This window comes from Copadichromis virginalis, linkage group LG7, assembly GCF_057382275.1.
Source record: "Copadichromis virginalis isolate Kocher_CV1m ecotype Utaka linkage group LG7, C_Virginalis_male_GT1.1, whole genome shotgun sequence".
NCBI lineage: Eukaryota > Metazoa > Chordata > Actinopteri > Cichliformes > Cichlidae > Copadichromis > Copadichromis virginalis.
Window position 1 is genome coordinate 31,780,654 of NC_140624.1, and position 20,587 is coordinate 31,801,240.

At 41.6% G+C, this 20,587-nt stretch overlaps 2 protein-coding genes across 8 annotated transcripts in view; one reads left to right on the forward strand and one right to left on the reverse strand.

The window, feature by feature from the left end:
- Window positions 1-22: 22 nt before the first annotated feature.
- Window positions 23-11,582, reverse strand: lg7h18orf54 (linkage group 7 C18orf54 homolog). 6 transcript variants are annotated; one of them, XR_014921357.1, is made up of 16 exons: window positions 9,044-11,582; window positions 8,733-8,868; window positions 8,161-8,320; window positions 7,870-8,037; window positions 7,354-7,453; window positions 7,203-7,263; window positions 6,950-7,127; window positions 6,553-6,644; window positions 6,200-6,308; window positions 5,083-5,175; window positions 4,828-4,882; window positions 4,686-4,737; window positions 3,724-3,885; window positions 3,523-3,596; window positions 3,013-3,102; window positions 1,053-1,102 (listed from the first exon to the last, which is right to left on the reverse strand). XR_014921357.1 is itself a non-coding variant. In XM_085463055.1 (15 exons), exons 2-15 carry the CDS (start codon window positions 8,865-8,867, stop codon window positions 946-948), a joined length of 1,596 nt encoding a protein of 531 aa, XP_085319181.1. In that variant the 5' UTR covers window position 8,868; window positions 9,501-11,577; the 3' UTR covers window positions 23-945. The 6 variants fall into 6 exon arrangements, 5 of the variants coding, with proteins under 5 accessions (XP_085319181.1, XP_085319183.1, XP_085319182.1 ...); XM_085463055.1 differs by lacking the exon at window positions 3,013-3,102 and having other exon boundaries at window positions 23-1,102; window positions 9,501-11,577; XM_085463057.1 differs by lacking the exon at window positions 3,013-3,102 and having other exon boundaries at window positions 23-1,102; window positions 9,363-11,577.
- Window positions 11,583-11,760: 178 nt separating this feature from the next.
- mbd2 (methyl-CpG binding domain protein 2) overlaps window positions 11,761-20,587 on the forward strand; it is a 31,468-nt gene continuing 22,641 nt past the window's right edge. Inside the window, exons 1-2 of one of the 2 annotated variants that reach the window (XM_085463059.1) lie at window positions 11,761-12,345; window positions 19,605-19,764. In XM_085463059.1, the coding sequence (XP_085319185.1) occupies window positions 12,233-12,345; window positions 19,605-19,764 (273 nt within the window). In that variant the 5' untranslated portion in view covers window positions 11,761-12,232. The remainder of the gene's footprint in view (window positions 12,346-19,604; window positions 19,765-20,587) is intronic. The other variant, XM_085463058.1, reaches the window with a different exon arrangement.

The window sequence follows — 20,587 nt, forward strand, 5'->3', positions numbered from 1 at the left end:
TTTTTAAAAAAAAAGCCATATCTGACAATTGTAATTTTTATTCAGTTACGACACACATTTACCGTGTCACAAACTTTTTCCTCCCTCTGCAAAAAAAAACCCAACAAAAAAACAACAACTCAAGCAAAAGAGACAAAAAACATTTCTTCAAATCTTTCTGCTTCTTTTTTTGTTAGTTTCTATGATATTCGACAAAATCAGCAAAGGTTGTTAATTTTGGTGACTTTTAACATTCCCTGATAAAAAATGCTGTGCAGTCCCAGATAAAGATAGACATCTGAACACCCTGGTCCCCCCAACCCATGGCTCAATACTTCAATTTTCAATCCACGAGTCTTGAGTCTTCAGAAAATCGGACTGGATTGTCACAGTAGTACACGTTGTGCTTCCACGTGTACATCTTTTCTACAGCAAAAGCAATTTATTGTAGTTTTACCTGCAAGGAACTGAAAAGCTATCACTGACAACAGCACTGATGATCTTTCTTCCCTCTGGCTGAACACTGCCCGGTAACCTCTTCATTTTCAACAGGAATGAGTGTGTGTAAATCTTTATGGCACCAACAGTCTGTCTACAAACAGAATGAAACCCATCAATACAAAACGGTCTGTGCACCAACAAGCATCAAGCCCATCCATCCATACTGTTGCATTCACAAACCCCTGAGACACATTCAAAATATAAAAGATGTGGCATGTTTTTCTCGTCTCGGAGTCTGTCCTTCACGTTTTCTTCTCTTCTTTTAAATTATCGCTGTGTTCTGACTCTTCCTCAGAGTCTGAGAAAGAGAACAGTCCAGGAAACTTCCTGACTCTAAAGGTTTAGGGTATAGTTTAAACTGAGTTGTATTAGTGTTTAAAAAATTGCACTTTCTTATAAAAAAAATACACAAACACAGTGCAGATACTATTGAGGCTTTTGGCACAGCGAGCTTCCTTTGAATGTTCAGTTTCTGGAGGGTTCCTGCTGAGAACAGACCAGTCTGTCGACAGATGAGGACGAGTAGCGCCCCTCGTCGTCGTCCTTCTCTTCCTCTGTCGCTCTGTGTTTCTGTCTGGGTTCTTCCACCAGCATCTTCAGGCGGTTCAGATGATGCAGAGCTCTGAGGAGGAAAAACATGCATGCTTTACTCACCCTAAACTGGAGTCAAACTGATGTACATACTGTGGTGGTGGATGAAGATGCGTTTAATGTCACCCAAGTTTTTGAAATCTTGTTTTTGAACTATTGGGCTTAGAAGAAGAGGGTGAGGATGAGGAAGAGGAGACCCTATGGGAATGAAAGTGCAGGTGTGTTCTCCATGGATGAGGACTCTGTTTCTCGGGACTGTGAGCCACCACCACCTCAGCTTTCTGAATGCCAACATGAGAACTGAGGGCTCTGAAGGACACCGGATGACTTGTCAGTCACTAACTTACATCCTGTTTTATGATCCTTCTTTTACTTCAAATGTAATAATCACTAGGGCTGTTCGATATAACGATATATATCGGGTGACGATATAAAAACGTCTATCGTTTCATATTGCGGAAAAATATAATGTTTACGGCAATATTTTTTCATCGTTTTGATGGTCATTGTAGTGGTTATATTAATTTGTTAAAGTTCTCTCTTTCCCTTATATTTAATATAACCACACTACGGACGGACAAGCGACTGTTTTTACACGTTGTCGTTAGCAACCACGACGGTAAAACAATGGCGTGGCTCCGCCATCCGCTTGTTTGTTTTGCATATTAACCTTTCCACAATAAAGCTCAAGATCCTGTTGAGACTTTTCAAAATAAACTAAATCCCGTGAAAGAGTATGGAGTGTTTACGGATGAGAAGCAAAAAAGAGCCGCCAGGTGCTAAAAACATAAACCTTAGACTCAAACGTTAGAACAGGCTTTTCCCCGCAGCACGCCGTGTAATAAATACTCACAAAGAAAACGCGGCCGTTACAACTTATGTCTAAAAATGTATAAATTCATGCATCGGCTAAAAGTCATAACTCCAGGTACATGACGCCCAGCTGAAAACACTTCATGCAAGTCGAGCTGCCCGAGATTCACAGAATTTACAGAAAATGTTACATTTTTGTGATTTATATCGTTATCGGAATGATAGATGTCTTATATCGGGATATGAGATTTTGGTCATATCACACAGCCCTAATAATCACATTTGACTCAGTAAGACTTTAAACTAGCAACAGAGACCATAAACTCATCGTGAAAGTGTTTACTAATGCTGGGCAGACACGGTGCGATTTTTGGCTCATTTTGAGCCGATTTTTCAGTCGTGCAACCGTTTTGGGGATCGGCCCGAGTTTCGCCTTCATCGTGTGTCGTGCATCGCGTAGTATACGTGGGGTAACAGAAGCGATTAACACCTCACGACCAGCTCCCAAATAATCAATCGCTTGGTCGTAAGAAAATCAAACCTGTTTGAAATCCTGTCGGCCGTCGTGAGGGTGTCACCACAGCCTCTCACACTGCGCACGCACAAACACAGAAATGAAAGTGAAAAGACAGAGTAGCACAGCAGTGCAGCGTGTGATCTGGACACAAGCGATGGAGGCACAACTTGTAGAACTTTGGAAAGCTCATCCGAGCCTTTTCGATGTGGCCTCACAAAATTATCACGACCACAACAACCGTGAAAATAATTGGATGGACATTGCTGATCAATCCCAGCTGCCTTATCAATGTTTTTCATTAGCAATTTAGCAAAGTTGACGGTGGTGGTGTGCGTGTCTGTGTGAGTGAAAGACAGAGAGGGAGAGTGAGCGACAGATTTTCTGTTATAACCTTCATATTATGGACGCACAGTGTAAGCACTCAGGTCGCATCAGAGCATAGAGCATAGAGACCCTGCAACGTGACCTACGAACTTCTAACCCCTGCGAGTCAGTCGTGCAGTTTGAGCAGGAGCTGAATAACGCAAAATCCCACAGTGTTTGCCCAGCTTAAGGTAACAGGTCAAGTAAGATGTTGGGTCACTTTCTCATAGACTTCTACAGACTCTGACTTGTTTCAACAGCCATAGATGTTGCCCCCTGCTGGCCATCGGAAAAACGCAGGATTCACACCCAGAAGCTGACTGTCTTTTATCTAAAATCTGAAAGTAGAACAAAAGGACTTATCTTGGAGTTTTCAAAAATACATTTTAATTTATTATTATTATCATCATCATCATCATCATCATCATCAGTAGTAGTAGTATTGCTTTGCATCACCAGTGGTTATTCGGCCCATACTCACTATGAGTTACTAAATGTCACTGAGTTTCTAGTTGCTGGCTGCCACATCATTGCTAGTTGTTTCCTGTGTGGACCCCCCTTTGCCTTACAAGACAGGATGGCATTTGATTTCTTGACATAGTTTCTAGTGACGTTTTGAGTAAAATAATGCTTTTAATTTTTGCCTGAAGCAAAAGTGGTGTCTTTGATGCAGTTGTCTTTAAACTGTAAGCACAGGTTATCAGTCCAGTCTCCACATTCTTTCTAAAGGGATAAATAACTTGATCGGAGTCAGTTACCTCTCTAGTGATGGTCTACCAGGAAAACTCTGAAGCTCTTGCAGCTCCTGCAGCTCTGCGTTACCAACAGACCACTGCAACACAAACAGACTCTTAATAATTTAAATCTTGTTTCCTTAAACGTTAAACTCAGACACAGATTAGCATTTTATTACCCACTTTTTCTAAAGATCTGTATCAAGCCAGCCTGGCTCCTTGTACCTGTGTTGCTGATGTCAGCAGCCACTCTGAGAGAGTCAGAGCTGCTGGTGGCTGCTGTTGTCGCTGAAGCTCCGCCTCCACAGCCTGCAGTCTGAACAGCATCTGTTTCAGAGCCTCCACCGGACCAGGCTGCTTCCAGATGCTGTTTTCATGACTCAAATCCTGGGAGAGCACAAACAAAAGGGGGATATTACAAACAACACTAGCTTCAGAAACAACTGTTTTGCCAGTAGATGTAGAGAAGGCCTTCAACTGAGTTGACTAGCACTCATTTGTTCAGCCTTAGGAAAAAAAAACCTGACAACTGGGCTGATCTGGTTTGTAAAAACCCAATAGGCTATCACAAACATTCTGCAACACATGTATGATCACACCAGCGAATCAACTGAATAACAGTGGGACACAATGAGCACAAGCTAATACTGTATACAGATTATGTGATACTTGTTTATTACAAAATTACACAAGTTAGCTCAAGTTATTACAATAAAACCGAAGCAATCAACACAACTACTTTTTACATGAGAAGGGCCACAACTTTTGAAATATTACAGTTTCATTTGGTAGAAAAAAATCACATATTTAGAGACACAAATTGTGCCAATGATGGAATATGAATAAGTTCTCATAGTTATGTGACGAAAAATATTTACAACCCATCCAAAACAGAAATTCAGAATTTACTTTATAAGACCCCCAGTGCTAAACGTATATTTAATAGGTAAATTATTGTGTTTAAAAAGAAAAAACTAATATTGCCTAAAAAGCCTTTAAATTCAACCAGTCTAATGTGAATACAAAGAAAAACTACTGTAGTGAGTCAAACAGGCTCACTGCAGTAGGAGGCCTTGTCCACTGACCTGAAAGGTTAATGTGTTTCACATCTGGGCATCACTCAGGAGACGAGAATAAATGAAAATCACACAATTAGCTGACATTGTAGAACATGACAGTAAACCTACCTCTGCTCCCCTGTCAGTCAGCTCCTCTGTGCAGCCTCCTGTTGCTGAATCTCTGCAGGGTTAAAATGCCACCACATATATGAGTCTGCGTGGAGTTGCAGCAGATCATAACACACCAGAAGTGTAAATGAGTCTTACTCACAGAGGACAGTGTGAGGGAGAATGGTGCAGCAGCTCCTCAGTTTTCACAGGACTCACTGACAACAACAGAAACAAAGAACTGATCGGATACCTGCTTCATTTCCAGCTTGTTGGTAATAAGTTAAAGTCTGCTTAAACAGTCACAACGAGAACCAGACACAGCTGTGCTTTAAAAAACAACAACAACAAAAACTTTGGTATAAGTGTTATTCAGTGTAAAAGACTTCCTGCTCCTTTGAATGAATCCCGGTTTTACCTGGATCTGCAGGACTCTCTGCTTGTCCAGAACTCCGAGACAGAGAGTTTAACACCTGGTCCGCCTTCTGGATCAGAGACTCGATCCTGTTGTCTGACAGGTGGGAACACACATCAGAAACAAGTTTAGCAAAGAACAAAAACAACAACAAAAAAGAGAAAAGTTTAAAAGAGTGAAAGGTTGTCATAGGAGGTGTGGTTGAAAGGGGAAAAATAAGAAAATAAGACTATATGAATTGAATTTGGCCAGTCTCATGTTCAAGAGGATCTTCTCTTGTACCTCTTGACCACGTTCTGTACAGCTGCTAGTTTTAGATCTCTGTTTAGTCCCAAGTTCCAGAATTGAGTCAGTCCCCAACAGTTCTCTGACCTGAACATCTGAACCCTGTTTGTGCTGCTGGAGCCTTTTGGAGCATCTAATATGGCTGCTGTGCAGTTAATTGTATGAACAGATTGTCTAAGAACACTGGGGTCTAGTGAAGGTGAGTGAAGAATTGAATTTGGGTGTTACTTGGCACTAATTAGCAGCCATCTCCGTCAGTGTGTGTGATGCACTCATACACTGATATCTGAAATGTGGTGACTTCAGGCTCTAAAGACAATATGTTGGCATCTGAAGCAATAACACCTTCAGAATACAGAATCCAAACCCAGTTAGTGATGTCATTGTGATTATGGCCTTCCGTGATATGCAATCAATGAGTAAAGAATGACTAAACAATATTCAACAGTGCAATAATCCAATGTAATGTATTTTTTTTCGTCGACTCTAGGATTAGTTTGTTTTTCAGAGCTGAGTATTGTCTGTTATTAGTCCATCTATCCATCAGCCCAAGCAAAGAAGCCCAGTCATTTTAACTCTTTGCTTTACATGATTTTAAACTTTTTAATGACCTGCAGGAACCCTGATTTGCCTCTGTGATGGTCACTGGGTCTCTTTTGTGCGTCAAAGCAGTAAACCTTTAACTGTACTTTAACTTTAATTTATATTTTCTGAAAGTCACACGAATAGAGATCGGAAAGTTATGTTTGTGGTGATTTACAGAGAACAATTCCGGACCTATTTTGTTTACACCTCGAATTTTTAACATTACATACTCAAAGACTTGTGTTTTTACCTTGGTACATGTTCATCACAACGTCTGAGCTCTTCCTCTCTGTAGTGAGCAAAGAAATCTGTTCAGCAAACTGAAGCCTCAGGTCTCTGAGCGCCTGCTGGCTGCCAACCTAAGCACACACAGAGAAAACCTATTACTTCATCAACTGACCGATGAAGCTCTTTTTCTGCCTTTGGGACACACATGTGACAGAATGTGGTTTATTTAGAGCACTTGACCACATCATAAGGCGTTCTTTAACACACAAAGAGTCCAGAGGAAAGCACAGTTCCACAGAAGCTCTACAGTCTTCATGAACAACGAGAGCAGCAGGACCATACAACTGACAGTTGCGCTGCAGCTGCTTCTCTTACCTCTGCAGGTGTCTGGTCAGGATCTTCATCTTTCTCCAGGTCTGCTACCCAGGATGGAGCTCTGGTTCTGGGAGATCCAGGTGGGAGAACGTCTGGAAAAAACAAATATGACCCTTTCAAATAAACAGAAAATAGTCATAGTTTAATGGTGAAATTACTTCCCTGGGATAGACTCCACCCACCCAGTCCAATATCAAATTCAACATTTCCCCTCACTAGATCAGTTTTAAAAGCTCATATTTATGACTCTACACACTGATGGGCTGCTTAATATAAAATAATAAAGAATAACCTATTAATAGATTTATCTTTAACATTAATAATCACAATCTGTTAAATGATGATGAAATACTATGACATCTTGGAAGGTTTGTGCATATGTAGTCGAGGAAGCTACCGTGGTCGTCCCACAGATCTGACTGTGCAGGCGGCTCGCTGAGGTCACACCCCTGGAGCCATGCTGGGTACTTCAGGTCGGGCACACTGGTGATTCCCGAACAGTCCAAGTCAGCCTTGTTACTGGTGAACCAGTGAGGGAGGTGGAGCGACGAGGATACCGGGGCCTGCTCTGATCTCTGAAAAGGGGAAGCAACTGTGTTTATGACACTGCTACAGTCTCAGAATAATCCAGAAAAGACAGTGAGGGTCACCTTAAAACTGCTGATGTGAGCACCTGGTTTAAAAGTGGCGGCCCTCGGCCTGTCTCTGCACCTAGGGAGGAGGGGAAAGTAATAACCTGTAACTCAGATCGACCAGGAAATATGCCTGGTCGATCTGAACGAGAAAGGAAGCAGTTCAAACCTGGAGCTCCTGGACGTCGTCGGTGGAAGAGAGTGATGGTGGAGGAGTCTACAGGTAGATGAGGGGCAGGTCTGGGAGGCTGCAGGCCAGGACAGGAGGTCTGGACCAGCAGAGGAGAGGAGTGAGGCAAAAGTCATCACTTCTGTTATTACTGAATCATCTATGGATTATTTAATGTTGATTATAGAGTCTGAGCTGCAGAAGTTATGCGTTTAAAGGCAGATGCCAGGATGTTTTTAGGTAAAAGTGGTGGATTTAATGACATGAATGAAGACTACATTGTAGATGTTTTTAATGAACTGGTATAAGAGCAGATTCTTGATTGTCACATTTAAAAACTTCAGACTGAGAAAAATGGTGAGGGATGCATTTACTTCCAGCTCCACATTTTCAGTCTTGGACTCTACGAAATCACAGATCCCTACTCTTAATGACATCATACAGATCAAAGAAAACTAAAAAATGTACAAACACGTGTTTAAGAGTTTAAAGGTTGAGTATGAAATGTGTAAAAACCTTGGATGAAGGCGGTGGTGTGGGTGATGGGCATCGAGCCGTCGAAAGGGACGGACAGCAGTTCATCTGTTGTCATGGAGTGTCTGTCCCAGTTAACGCGGTGATGGAGGGGGCTCACGGGGAGGTTCAGGAAGTCTAGCTCTCTCTCGGTCAAACGCTCCCTAAGAACTGAAACAAAAAGAGAAAAATGCAATGTAGATGAATCACTCAGATAACATAAAACCACAGAAGACATAAAAAGCACCAAGATATATCAACGTTATAAGATACCTGACCCTCAGCAGGACCTACCATCTTTGTTTCTGAGCGTGCCCACTCTGTGCCTGCACGGAGTGGAGGGTAGGTTCTGTGGCAGAACCAGCTTTCCAGTCAACGACGAGTCGCGGTTCTGACGACTCCTCTCAAAGTCTTTGATGTAAGCGTCCAGAGCCGCCGAAGCCGAGTCATACTCCTGCAATCAGACAGTAGTGTAGGCTTCCTGTTTTAAAATCCTCATCACTAAAGTTTTTGATAAGAAAAGAACAACAAATTTCACTTTTTAAAAATGTTTTCCCTCTCACATAAATGTTTGAGTTATCTCTCATACACCTCTCACACACTTCCTCATGAACTTCACATGAATTTACTCTTTTCTTTTAAAACAAATTCACATATTTTTTTCTGAATTTACCAGTTTTTCCTCAATGTTTTACTGGAAAATGAAACAATTTTAAACTCTGTCACAATCAAAAAGAGAACATCATCATTTGTCAGGAGAGAAGCTCTCCTGATAACACCCAGAACAGAACCCAGAAACAGATAAAATAACAAAGGGAGATTTCTTCATTCTGTCCATTCCTGCTGTGGAAAGTAATCCCACCCACTCTGTCTTTGTATCTGAAGCTGGTGTCGTGTTGAGGAGGCAGCAGGCTGCTCCTCAGGTAACCTGAACTGGATAGTAGGGAGGTCACCGTGGACTCTGGTGACAGAGAGTGGCCCAATGGACCGCTGTACTCCATGCTGTCAAAAAACAAGAAGAGTACATTTTAAATCGCTAAACGTCGAGGGAATAATGGTTAAAATGTTTACAGAGGTGTTAAAACTGTTATCAGCATTTGTTTATTCACAGCTGACATGCCCAATCAGAGCCATGCCAGCTGTGATTTAAACCTTCCACAAGTAGGCGTGGAGCTACCTGTGCAAAAGCAGCTGTTTGAGACGTTAGAAAGCTAACCACCTTGCGGAGTATGTGTCAGGTTGTTGTCAGTGATAGCTTTGCCGGTTTTCGCTTTAAACGGGACAGTAAAGGGCTTTCTTTAGACTGCGTTTGTTTGCTAGCTTGCCTTTAGCCGAGCTCTGAGCTATGCAGCAAAAAACCCCCAAAACATCGAACAAAAAATAAACTAAAAAGACCGTTACATGGCAGATTTAAACCCCATACGTACAGCAACAGTTTAGTGTTTATACAGAGTTTATAACGTGCTACACAAATGTTTCTGGCTCAACGTACTCACAAATGTCGCAAAAGTTTTCTCACTGATGTTAAAGTTCAACTTAGCAGCGCTGCTAGGGTGTTAACGGAAATCTTAACCAGGCACTTCCTCAAACTTCCTGAATCTTTATCAAATAAAACAAATATAAAACACTCATACTTCTACTCCGAAATGCCTCCTTTTCACTGTACTCCGTGCCCAACCCTTTTGCGTACACTGACGCTTGCAAATTCAAAGGATCCCGGGTAAAGCTAGCTCACAGTTAGCCGGAGCCACTTCCGGTACCCGGCAGACGCTGCCACCAAACTCCGTTAAAAGAATCTGGTCATTAATAATAATCATAGTATCGGTAAACACATGCTTCATATATAAGTACGGTTTACACAGTTAAGGTGTGTTATGATCTTAAGAAAGTTTCGGTGTCTGTTACAGACAGATTAATATGTTTAACTACCGCCATCAGTGGCTTATCGTGATGCAGAAACATGGTATACATGAGTGAAAGAGCAAATAAAGTTTACATTATATTAGAACGCATAATCGTTTGTGTGTGTAAGATATGCCGAATTTAAAGATGAACTCCGTTGAGTTATGAAAACAAGTCCACGTGAATGCCCCCAAAAAAGAGAGAAAAATTGTCTTGTTTTATTTCTAAAATTCAATTGTAAGCAATTATTGCACTGACGACAGTATAATGATTTGGTGTCACCGGAATTATTATTATTCCCCTTCTTCCGTCTCTGAGTGCGCCACGGTGTCTGAGGAGGTGTTAGTGAGAGCAGGGAAAGGAGAGGAGACACTGTTGAGACTGGAAAAACAGCGGTCAAGACTCCCACACAGAGCTGAAATGTGTGTGTGTGTGTGTGTGTGGGGGGGGGGGGATTATATACAGTTTAATGTTGGGATTAAATTATTAAATTGAGATAATTGTGATAATCTACCCACCACCACCCACACACACACACACACACACACACACACAAGAGTTGAAAAGACAATATTAACACGACACAACAAGAGTAATAAAAATAATAATAAACTAATAAAGCTTTCGAATATCACTGGTAGCAGGACTTAATTCCTTCAGATAACTTATTAATGTGTTGTTAATTTACTGGACTAATTAAAGTACATCTAGCATATAACCATTTTAAAAACATCATGCTCATTTTTTGTTTAAAAAAACCATTTTGTTGAAATTCACCAATTTATTTATTTATTTATTTGTGTATTTATTTCGGGGGGCACCATTAATTTATACTAAAAGGCTGCATATTTAACACCCTGTTTGTTCTGTCCTGTGATAACTTCATAAGCAGAAGGGCACGTCTTCCTTTTCATCACTACTGGTTTAGTTACATTGTAAAAAACCGTTTTTACAAAAAAATCCGCTTTCACTTCTTTCTCAGAGAGAACTGTAGGTTAGCCATGTTGGGACGACCAAGTATTTTTCCGGGGTTCCTGTCTCTGCTGCAGGCCCCTTTAACCCAGAGTTTGTGACGTCAGTGAGCCAGGAGGTGTGGGGATGTTGAATAACACAGAAAGAGGGATCACTCCCCCTGAAACTGCAGGCACCAGAAAGCACCAGCATAACATGTCGACACAAACTTATCGCATAGACGAAAATATAAGGCCATCTGGGAAATTAAAAAACAAACAAAAAAACAACACGACAAAAAACAAGTGTAAGCAGAGGTATTTTCCTCTTAAAAGGATTCTTCCTCCCTAATTGTTGCCAAATACCACTCATCAGAAATCATCTGATTATTGTGTTCTGGCACCAATCGGGGTTGGTGTCAAAAGACGTGGATAGGGTAGATAACCAACTTTTTTGCCTCTTAGTGGACCAACCAGATGACAGAAAAAAAGAGGACAGAGGACACAGAGTAGAGAACGGAGCGATAGGATGGGATAACTGTAAAGTCTGAAAAGCACAGAGTGTGTTTGCAGTGACACTTTTCATAGTTTTTAACACTCACTGCATGCCTGCCCCTCTCTCTGCTCGACCATGAAACAGTTCCAGATGTCTGTGATTCATTTTTGGGGAGTGAATATCTATAGTCTAAAATGTGGAATCAAAAATCAGTGGCTACCTCCATCTTTAATATGCAGTCTATTGTACTCCCATAGTGCCATGGTCGATTAAGTTGATCAGACCTTGCAAATATTGGGTTATATGTTTCCATGACGAATTCAGTTCATGGTTGTTTATTTATTTATCTATTTTTGCAAAAAAAAATTATGACTTTCAAATAATATTCAATTTTATTTTGTAAACAATAATTTATTATTATTATTATTATTATTATTATTATTATTATTATTATTATTATGCAAACGTTTACAGGTTTATTCATACCTCAGACTATAGATTGATAGAGTCTGTTTCACCTAAACTAACACCGAGTGAGTGTTCTGATCTCAAGACGATCTCTGGGGGAGTGTGTCTGTGCGTGTGAGCGTGCGCGTCTGAGTTTAATCGCGGTGTGTGTGTGTGTGTGTGTGTGTGTGTGTGTGTGTGTGATATCTCAGACGTCACAGCCTGCCGTTGGTCCAGTTCAGTTCAGTTCAGTTCACTTTAGATCAGATCGGATCCCCGGATGAGCCGTTGCTTCTCTCAGGAGGTAAACTGAAGTAAACCCGGACCTGGAGGCGGTTTAACCCGGAACAGCCCGAACCGGAACACTGTGTTTGTTTCTGTTCGACCCAAAATAAGCAGCATAAACAAGCAGGGCGGAGGGAGTGTGAGAGCCACCGTTAACGTAACGTCCGTGACGTCGCTCCGCTGGTTTTTCACCAGCACGCCGCGCGTCTGGGGGGTCCACGCCGGGATTTACCAAGTGATCGATTAATCCGACAGGAGCCTGAACCGTGGGATCGGTACACGCGCTATGATGGAGAGAAAGAGGACGGACTGTCCCGCTCTGCCGCCCGGTTGGAAGAAAGAAGAAGTGATCAGGAAGTCCGGGCTGAGCGCCGGAAAGAGCGACGTCTACTACTACAGGTAGCCCATCACACTAATCGATCAGTGGTTACACAGCAAACCGATAATCAGTCAGCAGTTCGGCTGTGGTACCAATGCTGACTCTGGACTGTTTGTGAGCTCACCTCTGTTCACACTCAGTGGACCAACCAGAGGCTCGGCTTCAGTCTGAGAAGTTACAATGTAGTGCACAGTAGCAAAGTAGCCAATCAGAATTCATTCTTAATAACAGCATTACAACAATGTAACAATGTCTGTATGACCAGAGTTGTGGCAGCAGGGGGCCAAGAACAGCTGGATGACCGAAGCAAGCCAAACCAAAGTGCTTGAACATTGGTGGGAAGTTCATCCAGATATTGAGATTACAGTGGACACACCTCATACCTCCATAAATGTGCAATAAGAGCAAAAATGAAACCAATAACGAAAACTAAAAGAAACCCTGCAGTTTCTCTAAAGTCCACCTGAGGCAGACTTTCAGAGTAAGTCAATTTCCATAGACTCCAATATTAAAATGTCTGACTTGAACGTGTTCACAGTTTTCGTTTTTAGAACTTACTCATTTGGGTTTTATCAGGGCTTAAATATAGGTTTCAAGGCCTCACGTTTGTCAGCTCATTTGACTCTTTAAATTGAACCTCTCTATTTATTCTTTTGATCCCATTAATGCCAGTAAATGACAAATAAAATGTCTTTTTGTGTGGTTAATTGTAGTGACAGACCATCCACACACACATACACACAAACTCTAGTTTTGACAAGTGACGTTGTAGCTTTTAGTCAGTTAAATAGAAATAGTAAGCATCTGCTATCTAAATCCCAGAATGTTGATTAATTTAGTCTGACTTTATTAACAATACACTTGCATAACCACCATTGCTTAACAATGAATTGTCATGACCGTTAATGGCCCTGAGTACTATTCACAGAGGTGGCCGTTACCTTTTCACATAAGCTGCCTTCTTGACCTCCTTAAGTAAAAAAAGGGGAATGACAATCTTTGAGCCAAAGAGGGAATCTAAGAGGACATCTTTCAGTATTGTTTAGTGCTGTGATTGCAGCCATTCTCCAACTCTCAGTGAGTAGTACTCGTGGTCATTGATTAACTGCTGTGACAATTTGCATATGAATGAGCATGAAACTGATCTGATCTGCTCATTGTTATGCAATGGTGCTGGTTTAGATCGTTATGCAGTTGTACCGTTTTTAAACTGGGGGAAACCTGCAGAATGCTGAGCCTGGAGTCACTTGGAAGAACAAGTTTCTCCCACTGAAAATGTTTGGTTCAAACAGTGTAACCAAGTTAACATTAGCTGGTAAGTTAACACTCCACTCCTTGACATGTCTAGCTCCAAAAAACCCGAATGGCGGTGGACAAAATTCTAACACTGAATCTGCAAAATATGTCATCCAAAATGGTAAATGGACCTGTTCTTATATAGCACATTTCTACTCTACTTGAGGACCCTCATTTACCCATTCACACCCATACATCTATGCTGTTTTTTATATAAGTGCTTTCTGTCAAACATTTACATTTAGATTGATGGAATTAGTATGCATCATGAATGTTACAACAAAGGTGGACGATATGCCTGGTGCTCAGTAGTTGACTTTCTGTCGGACTCTGGGACCACGGCGTTGCATTTTGTAGCCATTTCCATTGTTGCTGTGTTTTCTGGGGCTTTTTTTATATTACAAATTTCCTTTTTGATTTCAGTGAATGAGACACTCTCCTAACTCATTGAGTGTCGGCACAGACTAGCCAATCGTTGGCCTGCAGTTTGACGACATCACATTTCAGTACCTACTTGGTTCGCCTTGGAACCCCGGCCGAGCAGGTCTATTTGAGTAGAAACTAATGGAAAAGGGGCTATAGTGGTCACCTTTGATATACAGTCGATGTATAAATTGTTTTTGTAACTGTTTCTTTATCAACCTTAAGGAGAGTCTGAATCTGAAAATGTATCATGGTGTCTCGCTTCAGTGCCACTTGTACATCTATTTAACGTCTCCTGACAGCCACATGACTCCCTTATTGACATATGCTGGGTAAAGAACAGCATGTTGCACTGATGCCAGCGGGCATCGTGTAAAGCTATTATCTCCAAATGCTGTACAGTAAGATAACCACTCATTCTAGCTGGGTTAGGCCTCTCTCCTGATGTTGTCAGAGGCAAACTACTGTTGGAAATGTCCATAACACTGAGGATCCTGTCCCTGTGCCCAGACAGCCAACCGTCTGCTTCATAAAGCTGGGAAACGTAAAGCTGGGTGTGCCATTTGTGCTGCTGTTGCCTGAGTTAGCTGGAAGAGACTGTGGAAGTTTCACTTCAACTTTCTATAATAGCTTTTTAAATAGCCTTGAAGACAAGCACAGCAGCTGTGACGGAACTGTGTCCTGTTCAAATAATAGACTGCAAGATGAATTTTACTTTCTGTGTTTTGTGTAAAGCACATTTAAACACAGCTTTCATGGACCATAGTGTTGTATGAAGTATGCACATTCATATACACACTCATGTCATTACATGAAAAAGTAAAAATGGACACAGAATACAGAATTATCAAGCACCAGCACCCAGCAGTGAGCTGGGGAGGTCTGGGAGTAAAGGTGGATTCTGACCTGACTTCAAAGCAGAGATGGAGGTCACCTTTTACAGCAGGTAATAACTGATTCCACAAACATGGAGCAGTGCCTGCCAAAGCTCTGTCACCGTTTTGTTTGAGGTGTGACCTTGGGACATGTAAGCGATCTTTACCAGTGGATCTGAAAAATCAGAGGACTTGAATGTAAATGAATGAGGCTGGTGAAGTGGGGCTTTAGAAGAAATCAGTAGGTGATCTCGGGTTTTCCTGGCTCAAAATGGGTCTTTAGGGGTGAGTAGGATCACATACATTTAAAGGCAATGGCTCTGTGTTATCTTACAGAGCACAAATCTCTGCATTTCCCCTGTCACTTAGGCTTCAGTTTTTTTTCCTAATTTGTAATTTCAGTATATTACATTTTGTTTTCGTTTCGTTGTTAGTTTTTCGTTCGCTCTGATTAGTGTAGATTTATTTTGAAGAGGGCGTACATTAAAGGTATTTTCTGTAATTATTCAAATGTAAATACTTCACCACCAGGGGCCAGACCTCAAGAGGCCTGGCTTTTTTCCCATGACGCAAGAGTGCACTCTTTTACCTGGTTAATTAGAAGTTAAAACGAATCCTTGTGCCGTGCGACAGACTGGCGACCTGTCTGTGTGACCTGCCTCTCGCCTTAGGCCCACTGAGATAGGCTCCAGCTCCTCCCGCAATCCCAAATTGACCAAGCAGAAGAGAATAGATGGATGACTCATTGCACCATGTTGTGGTACAAGTTTGTATTGCATCAAAGTACAGTTCAGCCACAGTTCAGCTTGAGTTTATATCTCTTTTAGCACAACACATAAATGAGTGGGACGTAAAAGAGTTACCAAAAATGTGTTGCATAAAGTATTTCTATCATGCTTTTTACTACTGCTACTACTACTAGCAGTGCTCTATGACACTGCAAATTTTACTGTCGCTGTATTTACTGTATTGTCAAGTAAACACAGGGCTGTTCTTGCCAATACCAATACTGATAGTGTTACTTTTAAGCTATAAAAGGTATCTGATCACTAAATCACTGTTATTCTGACTTTCCACCGGAATCAGTTACTAAAACAAAACAGAACACACTTTTTAGCTTTTCGTTTGTTTTCAAACTATGTTTTTTGGACATCTGGGATATAAAAGTGTCTGTCTCTAAAGCACTTTGGGTCACCTTCAGTTGTTTTAATGTGCTGTAGGCTATAAATAATAAAGATGTAACAGTCGATAAGAAAAGGTCAGACATTTTTCATACTACATATTCATTTCCTAAATAAAATACTTTATTTGCTGCATACAGAACATAGAGGATAGAAAGCAAGTATCGACCGTATTGGGCTAATATTGATCCAATATCAATACCAGCATATGTATTGATGTTATGAATATTTGGTGGCAGTTTCTTTAAATTCTAGTGATATCCTTTGAGAATTTTTGGATCTTTAGAATGATTTTGAACACAGCTAAAGGTCATGTTAGCTGGAATCATATGGTCACAAAACACACAAATCAGGCATCATTTTGCAAATGCATGTGATTGACATATGAAGGAGGACATGTCCATGCACCCTAATCACAACATCTCTGTGTTGTAGTAAATTATGAAAAAAAAATCAGTTGAGAGTGAGATGCAGGGTCACTTCTATTTCACTGTTTCTGCACTTTTCTTGCCCCCCGCGCTTCTCTTATCCAGTAATGTGCATTCAGGCAGGAAAACCTCAGCGTCTGTGTCTCTCTGCCTCAGAAATACTCCTGCCTCAGCTCTTCTCCAGAGCAGATTAAAGTTGAGTTTGGAGCGCTGCTTGTTACGTTTTTCCTTTTTGCTCAGCATTCTGCGTCAGATCGCAGAGGAAGTTGCTCCTGGTGCAGCTCTGCGGCATCGTAGCCTTGCCGCAGAGCCGGTGGCTGTTCTTTACTTCCTGTTGATCTGCACAGCTTGGGCCTGTCACTGTAGCAGCTCAGAGACGTCTGAGCTCCGTCACATCCTGAAGGCTCACTTTCAGTTTGGTTTGAAGTGACTCATCACTTCCAGTAAGAAAACCAGTCACAACAGGTCAGTTTACTGGAAGAGCAGCAACGCCCTGCTGAGGCCTCTACCGGTTTCACAAACTCATGTTTATCAGGACCCTTTTTTTACCCTCCACACCCACACAGAATAATTTCAGGCCATAAGGAAACACAGAGTCTTTCAGTTATAGACCGTATAATATTATCCTGACTAACACTAGAGACACTCGGTGAAATGCTGGAAGAAGAGTAAAACTAACTCTTGCTTCTGTTGCTGCTGCCTATGTAGACACTAAAGCTGGTGCACCAGAAACCCAGGGTACGAGATGGTACAGGTATAATCAGAAAAGGTTTATTCCTAGGCAGACGAGGAGACGCCTCCTGTCCCTGTCTCTTCCCTCCACTGGGTTCGTCACGTCCCAGCCCAGCTTACACTGTGCACTGGAGTCTGTCGCTCGATGCCACCACTTTTATCCCATGGCCAGCCAGTCCACAGTGGATTAAACAATGTTTCCCCAATGTTTCACTGGCTCCCAGTGAAATTCCAGATAAAAACAAACTTGTTCTGCTCACCTTCAAGGCCATAATCTTGCTCCTCACATTTCTAATCTGTTAAGCACTACCTCTTCTGGCTGCTCACTTCGATCCTCTTTTTCTATCCAGCTTGCTGTGCCTCCTTTCCGCCTCAGCACCATGGGAAGCAGAGCTTTTAGCTGCTCTGCTCCCAGGCTATGGAACTCTACCCCCAGATATAAGAAACATTGGTTCTCTCCTCCAGTTTAAATCTCAACTCAAAACCCATCAGTTCAAAGCTGCATATTCATACCAACCCACTGTTTGTTCATTTTATCCTGTGCTTTTGTTTTTATTGTTCTTCATTTTGTCATTGTCCTATTATGTGTTCTATTCTATAGTTAAGTGCCCTTGGGTGTCTTGACAGGGTCTTTATAAATAAAATGTATTATTATTATTGTTGTTATTAGAAAACCACTAAAACATGCAATACAAACATTAGAATAAAATCATGCAAATAAAAACTACACTCACAAATAAACACTAAAATCAAAACATTATTATAAATTAATTATAAAAGACAAATACAAATTTCCACTGTGTGACACCTAAATGAATGGGTCTGTGCTGTTACACACTGGACCTCTACACCTTTGATTACCCTGAGGACACACTCACATGCGTATATGAGGTTTGCTGGCATTCATTGATGCACGGCTCTCTTAAAGTCCTCTATTAAAGCATGTAAGTCAGGTTGAGTTCAGGATTCTCCCTGGACCATTGCAGCACCTCTATTTCTTTCTTTTTAGTGATTCAGTTATAGATTAGCTGCTGTTCTAGGGATCATTGCCTGTTGCATGACCCAGTTTGGGGCCAAGCTGTAGCCGCAGGATAGATGGACACATTTGACTCTAGATTCCCTTTGTATAGAAAGGAGTTCATGGTCCACTCAGTGACTGTAAGGTGCCCAAATCCTCAGCACTCCGCCGCTGTGCTGACAGTTGGTCTGAGGTGTTTGTACTGATATGCTGTGTTTGCTTTTCTCCAAATATGGTGTTGTGCGCTATGGCCAACCAGCTCCCCTTTGGTCTCGTCTGGTGGTTTGTTCAGATGCAGCTTTGCAAAGCTTAACTGTGCTGCTGTGTTCTTTTAGAGAGAAGAGCCTTCTCCCCTGGCAACCCATCCCAAACAAGTCCTACTCGTTCTCTTTTTTTCTGATTGTGCTGTTATGAACTTTAACATTTAACATGCTGACTGAGGCCTGCGGAGTCTGAGATGTAGCTCTTGGGTTTTTTTTGCACTTTCAGTTTGACTTTCAGGTGAATTTGCTGGGATGTCCACTCAATACTGGCGACTGTCTTGAATGTTTTCCACTTGTGAATAAGCTTTCTCACGGTAGAATGAAGGACTTCAGATTGTTTGGAAATGGGATTATAACCAAAGGAACAGGGTTTTTCACTCAGCTACAAACATCGCTTTGCATGATTTACAGCTCATAATAATCCATATTTATGGTACAGCCTCTCATCTCCAAAAGTTGATTCTGTTCATCTGGACGTAGCGTTTTCAGTGGGAGAAACATTTAACCACTCATCCAAGTGACTTCTTCAGTCTCAGCTGACTGCAGGTTTCCCCAATCTTATAAACAGTACATTTGCATAATGACTGAAGAAGTCACTTGGATGAGTGATGAAATGTTTCTCCCACTGAAAACGCTACGTCCAGATGAACAGAATCAGCCTTTTGGAGATTTACTTACCTGGATATGCATCAAGATGTTTACAGCCTCTCAGTTCATGTTCTGTCTGAATTTTTTTTTATCCCTTTAATTCAGCTTTCCTCTCATTGACTCTACCTTACAAACAAACAAACAAACAATAAATAAATACTCCGCAGGTGGGAGGGGAGTTTGTACTCACTTTCTGAGATGACTATATTACGTATATCCCCTCTATTTGACATAATACTGAGCGAAGAGTGGAATAAGGAATAAGTCTTAGCTTCCAGCTCACAGGGATTACCTGTACACACACTGACCCCAGGCCATGTTAGGCACTCATCATTGGTAATGTAGTATAGGTTCTCTTTATGATGTTATAAGTATGACTTTTTAATGATAGCGTCCTTTCCATTTTATCCTCCAGTCCTTCAGGAAAGAAGTTCCGGAGTAAGCCCCAGCTGTCCCGTTACCTTGGAAATACAGTGGATCTGGCATGCTTTGACTTTCGCACGGGCAAGATGATGCCCGGAAAACTGCAGAAAAACAAACAGAGATTCCGACATGACCCGCTGAGCATGGCCAAGGTAACCCAGATGGATCACACCTGTGTGGGAGTGACTGTGTGTGTATTGTGCTTTAACAGATTATCAGATTAACAAAACTCTTCCGGCAACAGGTCGAAAGGTCACAGGGTAACAAGAACTTTGTGCTTGTTTATCCATCGTGTGAATATACCTGAGTCACACAGACTTATTTGCATAGATAAAAACCCAGCAGCTGAACCTCATGTTATTGGAGAGTCAGAGAGAGTGAGAGCGGATTGAGATGATATTCTGTTTGATAGCAGGGTGATTTTATGCACATGTGACCAGGTTACTTCCTCAAACAGAGGAAGTAACCTGGTCACATGTGCATAACAAACATCAGATTCCTGGTTAAGCTCAGACCTGTTTCTCCACATGCTCAAATACATGATTTCTATGTATTGGGGGAGAATAGGGCCTGCATCCTTTCTGAAATATACACCGGTGGGGTACTTGGATGATGTCTTAGACCTCATAGGCTTCATTTACGCTCCAAATTATCCATGTCGACTCAAAAGCTGACTGTGTGCACGTCCACATGGAAGTGTAATCCCAGCAGTCCTGTTATCAGGGACAGCCTGGGTATATTGACCCGGATGTATTTTGCCCTCCTCGGTTTTACAGCCTTGAGCTTCCTTGGTTTGCTCACTGTTGTCACTTTATTTTTCCCTTTTGCGTATTTTAAGTCTTTTTTTTACCTCCATCTCATGGATATTTAGACTCAGATCTTAACCCTGGGAGGGCTAAATTTAAAGTCAGGTAAGGATTTTTAGTTCTGGAAATGTAGAACAAGCCTAATGTTCACACTGAAAAAGCTGGTCAT